This window comes from Mixophyes fleayi, chromosome 2, assembly GCF_038048845.1.
Source record: "Mixophyes fleayi isolate aMixFle1 chromosome 2, aMixFle1.hap1, whole genome shotgun sequence".
Lineage (NCBI taxonomy): Eukaryota > Metazoa > Chordata > Amphibia > Anura > Limnodynastidae > Mixophyes > Mixophyes fleayi.
Window position 1 is genome coordinate 54,515,025 of NC_134403.1, and position 15,948 is coordinate 54,530,972.

General features: G+C 38.7%; 1 protein-coding gene across 5 annotated transcripts in view; it reads left to right on the forward strand.

The window, feature by feature from the left end:
* Positions 1 to 15,948, forward strand: part of NBEA (neurobeachin) — a 468,711-nt gene that overhangs the window by 315,451 nt on the left and 137,312 nt on the right. For all 5 annotated transcript variants that reach the window (XM_075198991.1, XM_075198992.1, XM_075198993.1 and 2 more), the window contains one exon: positions 8,222 to 8,365. In XM_075198991.1, coding sequence (XP_075055092.1) covers positions 8,222 to 8,365 — 144 coding nt within the window. The remainder of the gene's footprint in view (positions 1 to 8,221; positions 8,366 to 15,948) is intronic.

Sequence of the window (15,948 nt, forward strand, 5' to 3'; positions counted from 1 at the left end):
TATAGAAAGGCAATGTAGTGTAAAACCATAACACCGTTTTATTCAGACATAAAATGTACGTCAATAAATGCATAAAACCATTGCACGGTACGCCAGTCTTACTGGGTCTGACCAGCCTATAACGCTGCTGCAGCTAGCGATATAGAGTGATGGGACATCAGGAAATGAGCAGCTGGACTGGGGGATCAAACTGTGCAGGTGATGGGGAAGTTCATCACCAACATGTTTCGTCCTATAACACTTCCTCAAAGGGCTATTTCACATCACTAATTAAATCACCCTTTATACCAAAAAACAGCACATGTGACAGTGATAGATATTACGGAAAGCTTAAAATCAAAATACATTTAATTCTAAGGCTTGGTAAACCATTAGGACTTAAGAGATCTATCTTTTAGAACTAAAATTCTCGGCCTAGGTGGAGTATAATGTGGCCAATATTTATATTTTGTTGCGGTGAACGCCGGTCTAAAAAGCCAAATTTTGTTCTCATTATTATGATTGAGATCTGTAGTGAACACAAAATGACCTTTGTGCATCCAATCTCCGTATGCGCCTGATATGAAAAAATAGAGCACCACCATGATACTGGCGATCAGATCTAATCCAACTAATGCACAGCATATAAATGGATATTGCACGTGTGTCAAAAAGCAGATCTAGGAAGTCGTCCTCCAGTAAAACTGTCCATGCAGTAATCAAACCCTTTATTTATGTATATATATTAATATATATATATATATATATATATATATATATATATATATATATATTTACAAATTAATTATTAAAAAAAATCCAGAATTATGAGTTCAATCATCTTCACCATATTTTTACTAACAGCATATTAATAAAAAACAAAAGGTCCATAACTGAATGCATAATGAATATGCAATAAGATACTTTGTTTCATGTATGTATGATATAGGAAGGAAACACTCTTCATTCAAATTAGATATCTGAGTATATTCTAGTAGTGTGTGTCTACACTTTCTGACTTATCCATAGCATCTCTAATAAGGGGATCTGGGCACGCTCTTTCTCTGATTCTTTGAGTATAGATTTCTAACAGTATTGTAAAGGTATCCGTGTTACCACAATTCTTCTGATCCTGATAAATTGAGATACAGTTTGTTCATCTTCCATTTACTTAAGTGATAACTTGAAAGTGGAGGTAACTACTAGCATCTAATATATTTTTGTTGTTAGTTTGCCACATGATGAAGTTATCAGCATATCTTTTGTAAAGTGTAATCTTAGTGACAAATGAGTTATTATATATACCATCTTTGCAACCATTTGCCTATATATGGGTTGGAGTAACTGGTTGCAAACACTGTTCCCATAGCTGCCCCCCTTTCTTGTTAACAAAAAAAAAAAAAAGGCATACACTTATTTTGATTGTTGATATTAACATTTTCAGTAATATTATTTCACTATAAATACATTTCTGCTTATTCATGTAGACAGAGGTCAGAATGCTGGTAGCTAAGACGTTATATAAAATGTACTGTCAAACACCTGTTGACAGGAATCTCTGATCTTTTCTCTGGGATTCATGCCCATAGGTATTTGATAATGATAAATAAAATGAAGATCATGATATATTGCGTGGGAAGCATAATTTTATTAACAAGATACATGCACACGTGCTCAGGGGGTGTCTGTTACTTACTAAGATCTGTAACTGTGGGAATTGCTTGTAGATATTTCCAAACTATGAGCAGTGTTGGATATCTACTAAAGGTATTCACCACACCAGTCAAAATCTATAAGTGTGTTTTTGGTCTAAATTTAGTGTACATAGAATATATTTTTTTTCATACTGAAAAAAATATATTGTCATAATGAACGGTTTGTAAAGGATAAGTATGCACAGACATCAGGCCTTCTACGAACATTGTATTAGTGGATTACTGCATTATTATTATAATTATTTAATGTTATTATTGTTTATTTATAATGCGACACAAAAGGTCTGCAGTGCTGAACGTGGAGAATACAGTAAAACAATGCAATGCAAAAGCAGAACATCACAATAAATGTAAAAACAGCACATTACAACATAGAATACACAGAAAATAAATAGCCAAATCAGCAGGAAGTAAATTGCATGCTGGGGAATAGTCCCTTACACTGACTATTGGTGGGGAATAGTCCCTTACGCTGACTATTGGTGGGGAATAGTCCCTTACGCTGACTATTGGTGGGGAATAGTCCCTTACGCTGACTATTGGTGGGGAATTGTCCCTTACGCTGACTATTGGTGGGGAATAGTCCCTTACGCTGACTATTGGTGGGGAATAGTCCTTTGCGCTGACTATTGGTGGGGAATAGTCCTTTGCGCTGACTATTGGTGGGGAATAGTCCTTTGCGCTGACTATTGGTGGGGAATAGTCCCTTACGCTAACTATTGGTGGGAAATAGTCCCGTACGCCGACTATTGGCGGGGAATAGTCCCGTACGCCGACTATTGGCGGGGAATAGTCCCGTACGCCGACTATTGGCGGGGAATAGTCCCGTACGCCGACTATTGGCGGGGAATAGTCCCGTACGCCGACTGTTGGCGGGGAAAAGTCCCGTACGCCGACTGTTGGCGGGGAAAAGTCCCGTACGCCGACTGTTGGCGGGGAAAAGTCCCGTACGCCGACTATTGGCGGGGAAAAGTCCCGTACGCCGACTATTGGCGGGGAAAAGTCCCGTACGCCGACTATTGGCGGGGAAAAGTCCCGTACGCCGACTATTGGCGGGGAATAGTCCCGTACGCCGACTATTGGTGGGGAACTTACGCCGACTATTGGTGGGGAATAGTCCCTTACACCGACTATTGGTGGAGGGGACAAGTTAGGACAATCTGAGTCTGTATCCAGGAGTGTGGCTGCAGCAAGTAGGATCAGAGCCCCTGGATAAGGACAAGAAGAAAGACACGGGTAATGAGAAGAGAAGGACACGAAGGAGAGGGTTAACAGGAGAGCTGATAGTCTTTGATGAAGATCTCTAAATGTGGGAATACAGTACCAGTGGATTTATATTAGAAAGTGCAGCATAGGATGAAGAACTTAATGTTACAGCACTGCTTTTGTTTATTGCGCACCACACAAGTCTCCTAAGTTAAAGTCCCCGCATTAGACGTGACCCAACTAACCCTGCTGTGAGAACAAAGGAAAGATCCAGTTGTTTGTTCTCAGACAAGTTCCTAAACCTTGTTGGTCTAGAAATGTAGCGCTTACAGTGAGCACTGCTCTCCTATCTGTGATGACAATAACATTTCCTTTGTTACAATTTTCAAATAAATGTGGGTTGTAAACTGTTAACACTGTAGCGTAGAGTAGAGCTGCTAGCCAATACATAATTATCACAACAAGGAGAGCTGCTTTGGCTCCCAAGTAAACATACGGCAGTGTCATTTACCATGAATTATAGTAATAAAAATTGCTTGAGATCATATTCTCATGGCCATTTATTTATCGGTTTCCCATCCATTTTCTTTGTTTGGCTTTTTTTGGCTTGTAAACAGAGAAGAGACTGATAATGACACAGAGATCGTTGAGAGACAGAGGTTCAGTACACATGGGCACTATATAGAGTGGGGTGATGAAGCAGGGGAATGTATCACATTGTCTTTTTACCCCATTCCTACTCCATCATCCACCTCTGTTCACAGTCTGTCTCCTCTGTTCACCTGACAAAATAAGGAGTGACGGATATTTATAAAAATCAGACGTATATGGCTTTAGGCTGCTTTTAAAGTAACATAATTAAATGCTTCACTTCACTTTTTAAATACCTAACAGTCAGTTCTAAAGGCGAGTTTTATCGTACGTAAATGGCAAAAAGTTGTTCAGCACATCCTGGCACTAGAGGGGTGGAGTGGAAGAAAATCTGGTACTTATGTAGTAGATGGGGACAGAGGTATGCCTGACATCACTAATAATAATACCCTTGTTGCCCCACTAGGGTAACCACAGTGGTGAAGTTATTAATATTCAGTTTCCTAGTGTTTGCATGTTCATAAAAAGCAGCTATGTGGTTGGTGGCACACGGATTACTTCTGGAATAAACTTGAATAATCTGAACTAAGGGGGATTGTATATTTGTATTCTACCTAGAATTTGACCTGCTTTGACCTTGAAATGTTCTCACAGAACGCTCACAAAAGTATGTTTATAAGATTATTGCACATTAATGTCATCACTTGTGATGTTATCCTACAGAGCATGTCGTCGACGCTGTTCTGCTGAATTCAACAGTGTTTTATAGTTTGCACAAAGTGCTGCTTTGCAAAGGGAGAAATATAATCAAATACTTTTACTGAAAACTCTTGTCCGAGGTGTTCATTCTCAGACACCTATCCTACAGATCATCCTCACATCTTGAATGAATTGCTGATTCTGTACTTGGAAGGAGTTGTGTAAAATGGTCACATTGATGTACAGACGCCTCACTATACTATTAGGAATAGCATCCTTCAAAAGGAAAAGAAAAAAAATAAGAGGTTCCCTTGAAGTAGTTTTCCAGATGTTTGGAAACATTAGGATTTCCTGTCAGTACATTTAGGTAACACTATGATAAGGTTAGCTTTCCGTCCTGCCAGCCTTTTCTAGAGATGAAAGCCAGCTTTCTGCATTGATTGCCTTATCAGTGATTCAACATGGTGCAGCAAGATGCAGAATCGAATGTAAACCTGAACATGTATAAAGAAATACACTTTGTAGCGTTAGGATTTCTGCAGTGCATAATTTCATATAAATATTAATTCTGGTTTAACACCTAGGTGTGCTTGTATTTCATTAACACAATAGAACCACTACTGGTGCCAAATCTAAACAATTAATGTCCACGTGGTTTATCCTTTAGGAGACAGGATGAGACCTCTGGCATTGTTTAATCTGTAGAGCTCATCTACAGAGAAGTCCATAGCAGATAATGTTATATGTCTCTTGTTATGACCACCTATTTAACGTTTCATGTAGTTTGCTAAAGTGACTGAAAGAAATATGTTAACATAAAGTGGTACTCACAAAATGCGACCTCACTCTTCCTATTGGACATACAACATTGTTCCAGGTTTCACAGATTGCTGTAACCCAACCAATCAGATGTTAGCTTTCATTTGCTAATTTGCATTAAAGAAAAGAGACTTGTTGCTATGGTTATCACATTGATTTATTAATCTAACCCCTATGGGGCACGTTTTGTTTTTTTTGTATAATCTTGTTTCACAGGAAAAAGTTGTAACCAATAGCAACCAGATTGATATTTCTGTAATGCAGTTTGCAAAATGTTGGTTTTCCAGGACTTCCAACGGGAGTAGATATTTTGTGGGAATTTAATTTGCAAGTTATTATAATTATCTTGGTCTGTGTACTGCTTGAAATAGTTTCTGCAGTAGGATCTTTGTTGCTTTCTTCTCACAAGTTCATACAGTGTAGTATGAATTAATTAAGACGGATGACTTGCGTATGACTTCCATGGACAAAACATCGCCTTGTATTCTGCACTTGAGTATTTTGAAGTCTATTAGATCACAGCTATTTTCTGCAGCCTCAATCCTATCGTTAGTGTGAGTTGTATGTAGATCTGCTGTGTGGCTTTTCCATAGCACACAAACTTGTATGAAAGTACTTAGAATGCAAAACAGTTAAAAATGTTTAAAATGACTGTATTTGAGATTATTTGGAACATTTGCACCTTTTTTTTTTTTTAATTGCCAACAGCATTATAATACACTTATTTATTTTTTCAAAATATTTTTTATTGGTTCGGTTTCCATAATACAAAATAATAACAAGCATTTGAATTGTTACAAGCATGTTGACAATCAAAGATCGATATAATGACAATAGGTAATTGCAAACAACTGAAATAGTAATAGCATTCACCAATACAATTGTTTAACTTGCAGTAGGACAAGTCACAAGTAACAAAAATTAAGTTATATAGGACTGTTATTCAAATAGTAAATGTAGCAGAGTTTGTAGATATTAAACATTTTACAAATGATAAATATAAATATTTTTTTGTACTGCAATAGTTGATGCTAGTAAGAGTTTTTATTCATAACATTGTGTCGTAAGACAAAACTGAATGCAGAGGTCTGTATGAGAAGACTAACAGACCGCAAGCAGCATATTCTAATAAACACAAATATATTTGGCACTGAGTAAATTATATAGACAAGCAGCTGACAAAAGTTACTATTATTTTTCTATCTGTATTAAACTGTAAGTGATGCAATGGTTAATTCCTGATGTAATGTTGTGTATTACATTTAGCTGGTTTATGAGGTTATAGTGTAAGACCAAAGTTCCTATCTATAACTGGCTTGTGATTTGTGGAGTGTTAAAGTAGTTTTGTGGGAGGACAGTCTTTACAAGCCATGTAATGAGACCGCCCTTGGGAACCTCATTCTTCCTCTGCTTCTTATATTGATTAATGTGACCTTAATTCATAAAAGATCCTCTAGTCGAGTCGTTAATTTAGATAAACGTTTATTTCATACCTCTGGAAAACAAGCCTGGCCTCAGTCTATGAGATATTGCTGTTAAAATCAATTTCATTGAGATAAACTGCATTTGAATGAAACAAATTTATAGTCAACAGCTGGAAGAGAGTCTAAAGAAACCAGTCCATTTAGTCATTATTGAGTAAGAAGAGGTAAATAACGCCATGAGCCTTCCTAGTTACCTATATTTTAATGTAACTTCCGGGGACGCTTTGTGTCTGGACCTTGATGACAGTCCTCACAGTCATTGTGTTCATTACAAATTGTTATAATGTATTTGTTTTATATTTGAAATCCTGGTGTTTAATATTAATTTATAAAAGCCAGAAATAAGGATAGATCGTGTAATTGCATTGTGTATAAAATATATAATAGAAACAATACTGTGTAATTGGTCATAAACATTTACAGGACTGTTCATGGAAATTAGGGACAGTTGGCAACAATGAAATATTTACAATTCAAAAACGATTTATTTGTATTTGCACACAGCAGTACATGCATTCTGTGCAAGAGAGGTTGATGAAGGTGCCTGTGATACGGACTATAAAGCAATAAAACGCTAATAAACTGTTATAAATGGTGATATACGTAGTTAACGATATAGAAAGTTCTCCCTCTGGGACTTATAGTGTACACCTTCATGCAATGTAACTTGTTGTTTAAATAGAATATAGATGCTTCTACTATATCAGTGCTTTATTCCTTTTCCTTATGTATTTTTATTATGCATATTCCATTGTCAGTAACCATATTTTGTTAGTTATGGATTTCCAAGTGCTTTATGTATTTTAAATCCCTCAATAGTACATCATATTAATTTCTATGCCACATTGCCCATCTAAGTGCTCTATGCCTGCAGCAGACAATTGCTTATCATGTGAACCATATTTAATATACGTAGACACATTTTCTGCTTCTTTCGGTTGCATTGGGCCTCATTAAGGAAAGTAAGGCAAAAAAAAAAGGAGTACGTTTTCTTCCTGGACAAACCATGTTACAATGCAAGGGGTGAAAAATAGTATTTTGTTTTGCACATAAGTTAAATATTGGCTGTTTTTTTATGTAGCACACAGATACTTGATAGCTTTATTTTTACACTGAACTTTAAAGTTGATCTAAGACACGTCATCATCATCATCAACATTTATTTATATAGTTCCAGCCAATTTCATTGCGCTTTACAATTGGTAACAAATATTAATAAAACAATACTAGGTAATATAGACAAAGAGAGGTAAGAGGGCTCTGCTCACAAGTTTACTACCCCAGCTATAAATTTTCCCCACATTTCAAATTCCCTCTCCCCTCCAATGCAACATGGTTTTGCCCAGGTACAAAGTTACTCCTATTTTTTGCTTTACTCTCCTTAAAGACTCAGGCCCATTAACTACAGTGATTTTATTTAAAAAAGAACAGAAAGAAAAACCATCCACCAATAACAGCTGTTCAGTTTTCATGAACAGATAAATACATACAAAACAGGCCAGAAATTCATCTGCTTCTGAACAGTCAGAAATATGAATGAGCTTTCACCATATATAAATAAATATGTGTAAAATATGTGAGTGACAAAACAGCGAGTAGAAGAAAAAGTGGTAAGATTATATGCTATATCACGATGATGAGACGTTGGTTTGTATAGTTACATCAGCTTGCTATTGACTATGTGCTACTAATGTGCTGTGTTTCTGTATTTGTGTGTGCGTACTATAGGCACTGATGAAGATGTCATGAAGTCAAAGAAGACTTTCCGAAGCCAGGCTGCAGTTAATCAAAATGCCGAAACGGAACTAATGCTGGAAGGGGATGATGATGCCGTTAGTCTGCTACAAGAGAAGGAAATTGACAATCTCGCAGGTAATCCATCTTTTTCACATTAAGAAATAAGAAAGTTGGCATGTTTCTGATATAAATATAGTACATTAATAGATGAACACACCGTATGTAGGGTGAAGAGTACAGCATCCCTGACTAACTGTGGAAAAGAGTTTGTAGGGTTCTAAGATTATACCATTTATTTTTAGATTTTTGCAAGTGAATCATTATTCTTTCATGATCCAGAAAACAATGTGAACAATGGTCATCACACGCTTTGTGCACTGAGACATATTGATTAAATTGGTCAAGAAGCCCCCATACATTAGAGGCAGACATGGCCCCAACTCATATTCATAAGAAGTATATTCAAATAGAATTATAATCACAATAAAATAAGAAAATTCTGGCATTCAGATGGTTTCATTCATAACCAGTCCGAATGTTGATTCGGTATTAGTAGCTTCACAGCACTATAATGCCAAATCCAATACTTAAAGCTGCACTACCACCAATTAAATGTTGACAGTGTTGGGCCACCCTTCCCAGCCAGAGCCCTGGTCTCTTTAACACAGAAGCAGCAAATGAATTGTGTTCGCCATCTTAAAAAGTGGCTGAACAGGGGATGTGACCAGGAGGACCAATAAGCAGTCCCCTGCTCACACACACAGCTGAACAGGGGATGTGACCAAGAGGACCAATAAGTAGCCCCCTGCTCACACTCACACACATAGCTGAACAGGGGATGTGACCAGGAGGACCAATAAGCAGCCCCCTGCTCACACACAGCTGAACAAGGGGATGTGATCAGAAGGACCAATAAGCAGCCCCCTGCTCACACAAATAGCTGAACAGGGGATGTGCCCAGGAGGACCAATAAGTAGCCCCCTGCTCACACACACACATAGCTGAACAGGGGATGTGACCAGGAGGACCAATAAGCAGCCCCCTGCTCACACACACACACACACACACACACATAGCTGAACAGGGGATGTGACCAGGAGGACCAATAAGCAGCCCCCTGCTCACACACACACACACACACACACACACACACACACACACACATAGCTGAACAGGGGATGTGACCAGGAGGACCAATAAGCAGCCCCCTGCTCACACACACAGCTGAACAAGGGGATGTGACCAGAAGGACCAATAAGCAGCCCCCTGCTCACACACATAGCTGAACAGGGGATGTGACCAGGAGGACCAATAAGTAGCCCCCTGCTCACACACATACATAGCTGAACAGGGGATGTGACCAGGAGGACCAATAAGCAGCACCCTGCTCACACACATAGCTGAACAGGGGATGTGACCAAGAGGACCAATAAGCAGCCCCCTGCTCACACACACACACACACACACACACACACACACACACACATAGCTGAACAGGGGATGTGACCAGGAGGACCAATAAGCAGCCCCCTGCTCACACACACAGCTGAACAAGGGGATGTGACCAGAAGGACCAATAAGCAGCCCCCTGCTCACACACATAGCTGAACAGGGGATGTGACCAGGAGGACCAATAAGTAGCCCCCTGCTCACACACATAGCTGAACAGGGGATGTGACCAAGAGGACCAATAAGTAGCCCCCTGCTCACACACACATAGCTGAACAGGGGATGTGACCAAGAGGACCAATAAGTAGCCCCCTGCTCACACACACACATAGCTGAACAGGGGATGTGACTAGGAGGACCAATAAGCAGCCCCCTGCTCACACACACACACAGCTGAACAGGGGATGTGACCAGGAGGACCAATAAGTCGCCCCCTGCTCACACACCCTGGGTTGTACACCTGTCAAACCGTAACGCAGGTGTCCTAAGGCAAGCTCATGGAGGACAGAAACCTCCCGTGGAGCAGAAAGGTAAAAGCTTGGAACATCCTGGCATCATCCCCCCTAGTTCCACACTTAGTTTTGAAGTCCCTGTGAACTCCCCCCATCCCCGTTCCTGTTTTTTGGTCTGGGGCTGTAAATGAAACATCATGCAGCTGTTTTACCTGGAGCATTGGCAGGCGTAGGCTGGCAAGTTTAAGCCCGGGGGGGGGGGCGCACATGCGGCCGCATCACGTGACACGCGATGCGGCCGCGTCAATGTTGACGTGACCGCATCGCGTGACATGTGATGCGGCCACCTGTGCGCTGACGCGGCCGCATCGCATGTCATGTGATGCGGCCGAAGGTAATAAATAGGTAATATTGCATCCGGGGAGGGGGGGTGCTGGCCCTAACAGTGGTTTGACTGAGCGGCCCAGGTGGGCCGCTGCCTCCCTGCCCCCGGCCCAGCATGCCCTTGAGCATTGGCGAGAGGGGGGCATTGTTCTGCCACCTTTTACTAGGTTGTACTGCAGCTCTGAGCGCAGGTAAGTAGAATACAGATGAATTTAAATATCCATTTAAGGTAAGCTACACCCTGTGCAATGGCTGCTCTGTTGGATATGTTACGTACAGCCATATACTGAACCAAGCTGCTGATTATTTTAATGTTGTACTTTTCTCAGTTCTGGATTATAAGAATTATTTTGAAGATATTACTTCAAGTGCAGTAAGAAGATGTTTTCTCATATTCTTAATTGGATATGTCACATTCATAAGATTTCAGCCTATATATTCCATTTGACCTGGTGGCTTCACAAGTAAATCGATAGTTTGCAAATTCAAGGTCCAGCCTGCTAGATGGCCACTATGTGTCTGTGATGCTGTAAATTGCTAAGATTTTTATCTTACATATGCCCTAAATGATATGATGGTTTGCATATCATTCATGTATTTGTTGTCTCCCGATGGGAAGACCGACTGCATTTAAAAGAACATTATTACCAAAATAAAAAAAAATTGATATAATGATTTATAGATCTGTACATGTGATTGTCCATCTTCAAATTCTCCTTCTCTGGTTCCCCTGAGCAAATTCTCAGTTCAGAGTGTGCGGTAAAACAATTAGAAAAAGACCATCCAGTGGTTAGTTTTAGATTATTACTATACTACACTTAAGTGAAAACAATAGACAATTAATAAGAATGAAGTGAGAAACTTTTTAAAAAGTGATACGGAACACTGGAATTGTGTCTTCAGTGTATACAGTATATGCATATAAACTGGTCAGTCCTGCCACTCTGTGCTGCTATGCAATTAGCAGCAACTATTTAGGGATTAAGAGATGTAATATCATTCTCTTAATAAATTCTGATACAGAGGAGCTCCACTATATCTCAGAAGAAAGCCTGTTTGTTTGTTCTTCTTACTAATCAGCAATAGCAGTTCAAGAATATAATTCTACGTGTTTTTGTGGACCTCTTGTCCATTATACAGAGACCACAAGGGTTACAACTTGTCACTGGGGGACCCAGTCATTTATTGCCCAGAATAGCCTCTCAATACCCAGATTAATTTAAAAAAAGCAGATAAAACATAGACTTTTTATAGCCAGTCCCAGAGAAAGGTCCGTGGGGGGTGGGGATTCTATAGTGTATGAATAGGGTGCCTAGCAAATTTTCAACCCCTGTTGACCTTAATGACAAAGGGTGCAAAAGACCCCTGTCTATAATGTGTTCCAGATATTTTTTTCTGGACTTGGAACTGGAATGCAAAGGCTGCTGACTGCAGCGAGATGCAAAGATGATCGCTGCTCTCAGCAATAGGATGGAGCTGTAGTGATGTCATCATTATTCCTCACCTGATCTCCGGTCTTCTCTGTTCAAATGTTTAGGGATGAACCCAGGCTCTATCTTTAACACTAAAAAAGGGTGCGAATCAGTACAGCAAACTGGCAGGACATTTCAATATGGTCGTGTCCCCAGGAAATCATACATACATAAAACAAAAAAGTAAAGTAATCTGATAAGAAAAGTAATTTTTTTTATAATATGTTTAATGTACACTGTATTTCTGAATTAAAATATAAGATGTTAATGTGCCTTTATATGTATTCTTCTCAGCAGCATTGTTTATCAAAGGTCTCAGAGCTCAGCCACCAGCCTGCTAAATAACAATCTTTAATATATGGTTATTTCTGGCATAAGACAGTAGAAGAAAAATATCAACTATTTTCAAACCATCTTATCAGCAGCTGTATATGAATGCAAGAAGCATATGAATAAGGGATAATTTTAGACACAACATGTAAAGAGGGTTAACATATAAAAATAGGTCCATGTTTTCACTGGCATGTTCACAAGTACTAATATATTAATAGGGTAGTGACTACCTGCTATTCAAAATAGATCATCAAAAAAGTGGCAAAATAAATGCAACTAAACTATATATGTGTGTGTATATAATACATAAAACACTCAATTATGTATAATGAGAAGAGCAGGAAACCCTTTTACGTACCACATCGAGGATGGGAAGAGACATTAATTGTTTTTTTTGTTTTGTTTTTATGCTAAACACCCCAGATTGAAATAAACTTTTACCATCCAACATTAGTGCAGCCTCTCCCGGTCATCAGTGTGGTGAGAGTTGTAGAACCAGAAATAAAACCCTTGGCCTGATGCCCACTGACGACAATCTTTTGCCGAGTAGTAGCCTGTGTAATGCTGGTACAACATATACAAATGGGTCTGTTCCAATGACATCTTACCCACTCGCTGTGTTAATCCCCTTCAGAAGTGTCGAGGTAGAGTTTCATCTTTCCGGAAGCTGCGTGCTCCATTCACTTGTATACCACAAGGAAACACAACTGGGGAAGCCTAAGCAATCTCCAAAATGCTGCTAATAGCCGCACGTCAAACACATGCCTATCACTGGCGTTTGTATTTGTAATTTTTAACACAAAGTAAACGCCAGTTAGCGTATGGCCTAAAAGAACCTTCACTTCATCACATTCTGCAAATAGTGCTTCCTCTGTCATGTGCTATTCTCCAATTCATGTTTTATTATATTCAATGTTGCAGCTATTTAAGTTGAAGCATTGACATATTCATATTGAAGAGCTGAAGTTTTATTTGTTACATATTTCTGTTTCAGTTTTAGCTCCTTTGGTTCCCAGACTACTTACATCAAGAGGCAAGTTCCATAGCATTGTAGAGAGTTCCCTAATAATCTGTGATTTTCATACATTCAGATTGCAATCACAATTATACTAAACATTCTGTCCTGAGTCATTAAACTTACTGTAGTTAACACTGCTCTCTTTGATGCACTAACAGTTTTTTCTTAAATGACAAATGCTCTAAAATCTTCTAACATATTCTAGCTGATGTTTTATTTAAATAAAAACATAAGCTTTTGATTGAACCATTGAATACTTAGAATATAGTTAATGTACAGCTAATCAAGATGATGAAAACATTGTTGGTGCATAGTTGTGTGGACACCGATTTGTCTCGTCGGACATCCAGATATCCAGTGACCATTTTGCACACGCAGACAGGTGTACAAGTTTCAGTCTTCCATCTCTGGTCTTTGACAAATGCAAATAGATAAATTTATTATGGGTTTCTATATGGGCCAAATGTGAGCTAATACCTACTGTATATATAATTACTAAGCCAGAGACCTATTTTGCAGCCCTCAAAGATTGGAATATAGAATACATTATATATTGTCCATAAGTAAAACAAAGACATAAAACAAATAGGGAAAAGGCAACTGCCCACTCATGTGACCACTATGAGAGAATATATACATAAACATGTTTTATTTTTGCCAAGTAATAGATTTATTTGCTAATAAGGTAACGTGAGAGCGTATAATACTGCATGTATACATAAATACAACATCTCAACTCCTCATTCATTATATCTCTGTATCTTAAACATAGGCCGAGCTACAGCCTCGGTTTGCATGCATTCATGTGTTATTTGAAATTTAAATCAGATTTCAATATTGATTACCATGAGAGCACTAGGAGAGAAGGGCATTGTCATCTCTATTAGATTATTTCTATGAACCGCCAATGTGACGACTCAGGCAAGGTTGAAGAGCCGAGAGTACAGCTTGAGCTCCCACAAGACCATAGCACATACAGTACACTGTGATATCTGGAGCGGAAGCGATGAGCGAGTCTGCAACGTTCCTGGTTATATAATGAAGGATATTCCTAGCAGCATCCACGGGGTGACTGGAAACTGCATTTGTTTAGTAGCTAAAAATATATACGTAAGAAAACAGACGACCAATTTACTAAAAAGGGGTTCTGATCGTTACATTTTCTTGTCCTTTTTCAGTTATTTGTATTATATATTTGGGCAGTTCAGAATTATTTTAAAAATGTATATGGGAAAACCGTATGACAAACCTGGACACACTGCGGTTAGGTGTCAGTAACCTGCAGAGTGTATTAAATTGCAATTCCATTATCTCAGCCTATAATATCACCTTTGTTTTTCCTTGGGGTGAGTTGTCAAGTACCAAGGAGAAAGAAATAGAGATGGGATGCCAGGAAATGGATGAAAATGTAACTTTTATTAGATAACTTCTGAAATGATAAGGACAAATAGACTGCAGTAATAAGCCAGTTACACTATTTTGGGCCAGGTGCCCATATTTAATAGTGTATGATGGAATGTGTGGAAGTCTGTGCACTTTATTGACACAATATGTTTGATGCTTTCAATCCACACATGTGCCACATTGTTGGTATATAATAAGCAGGGGGTGTGTGTTCAACCCTGAGGAAGTCGCTTCAATTATTCGCATTGACGAGCACATAGGGTACCGTGTCCTATTAGCGGCATTGTTTCTTCTTCTTAAGGTTTTAGATATCAAATGTCTGCATTAGAAATACAAAGTACAGCCTCGGGCACAAATATACAATATAGTAGACTCAGGGAGTTTAGTATATCAGATATCACGTTTTGGGGGGGGGGGGGGATAGGCCAAAAAAATATTTTTAAAAATATTTAAACCAAAAGGATTGTTGGGGTTTACTTGTAGAAGCGTAGATATGCAAAGTGTCTTGTACTGTATATATCACTCAGATCTGTTCCCTTTATTATACGGTTTGAGTGAAACAACATTTAATAGTGGTGTACTGTATTATAAGTGGGAGAAGTTGCCTGTGGATCTATTAGTATCTGGGTGAGTCATGTGACTACATACAGGAGATACCAGCAAGGTTTAACTATTTGTCTTCAAATACAAATTGTAATTTGTAGCAGATTGTAATATATCACACACCTCTAATTATATATTCCTGATTTGTTATATGTCCAGAAGGTGCAACTGTGTGGGTGGGAGCAGTACAAATTTGTGTGAATAAATTGCACACTACCACCAACACTCCATACCATGCTATATCCAATATAAACACTTGGCACAAAGTGGAATTGTTTAAAAAGGAAGCGGTTTATTATTATTGCTTATTTGTCCTTGTGATTTTAGGTGGTCTCTAATGAAGTTATATTTTAATGAATTTCCCAGAATAGCCTTTCTTGTCTCTTTGCTTGGCTGAGATTTAGGGTACCTCCGTGTCCCTGCTATAATTTGAGCAGCTGGTGCAACTTGTGAAATGGCAAGTAGTATATGCTCAGCATATATTCTATGATTTCATGCATACACATATTCCTCTTATGACATTTATAGCTGTCTGAGTTTGTTTTACTTTCAATTACTATTGTGTATTCCAGTGTAGAACACTTTCAAAAAGAAACTTGGAAC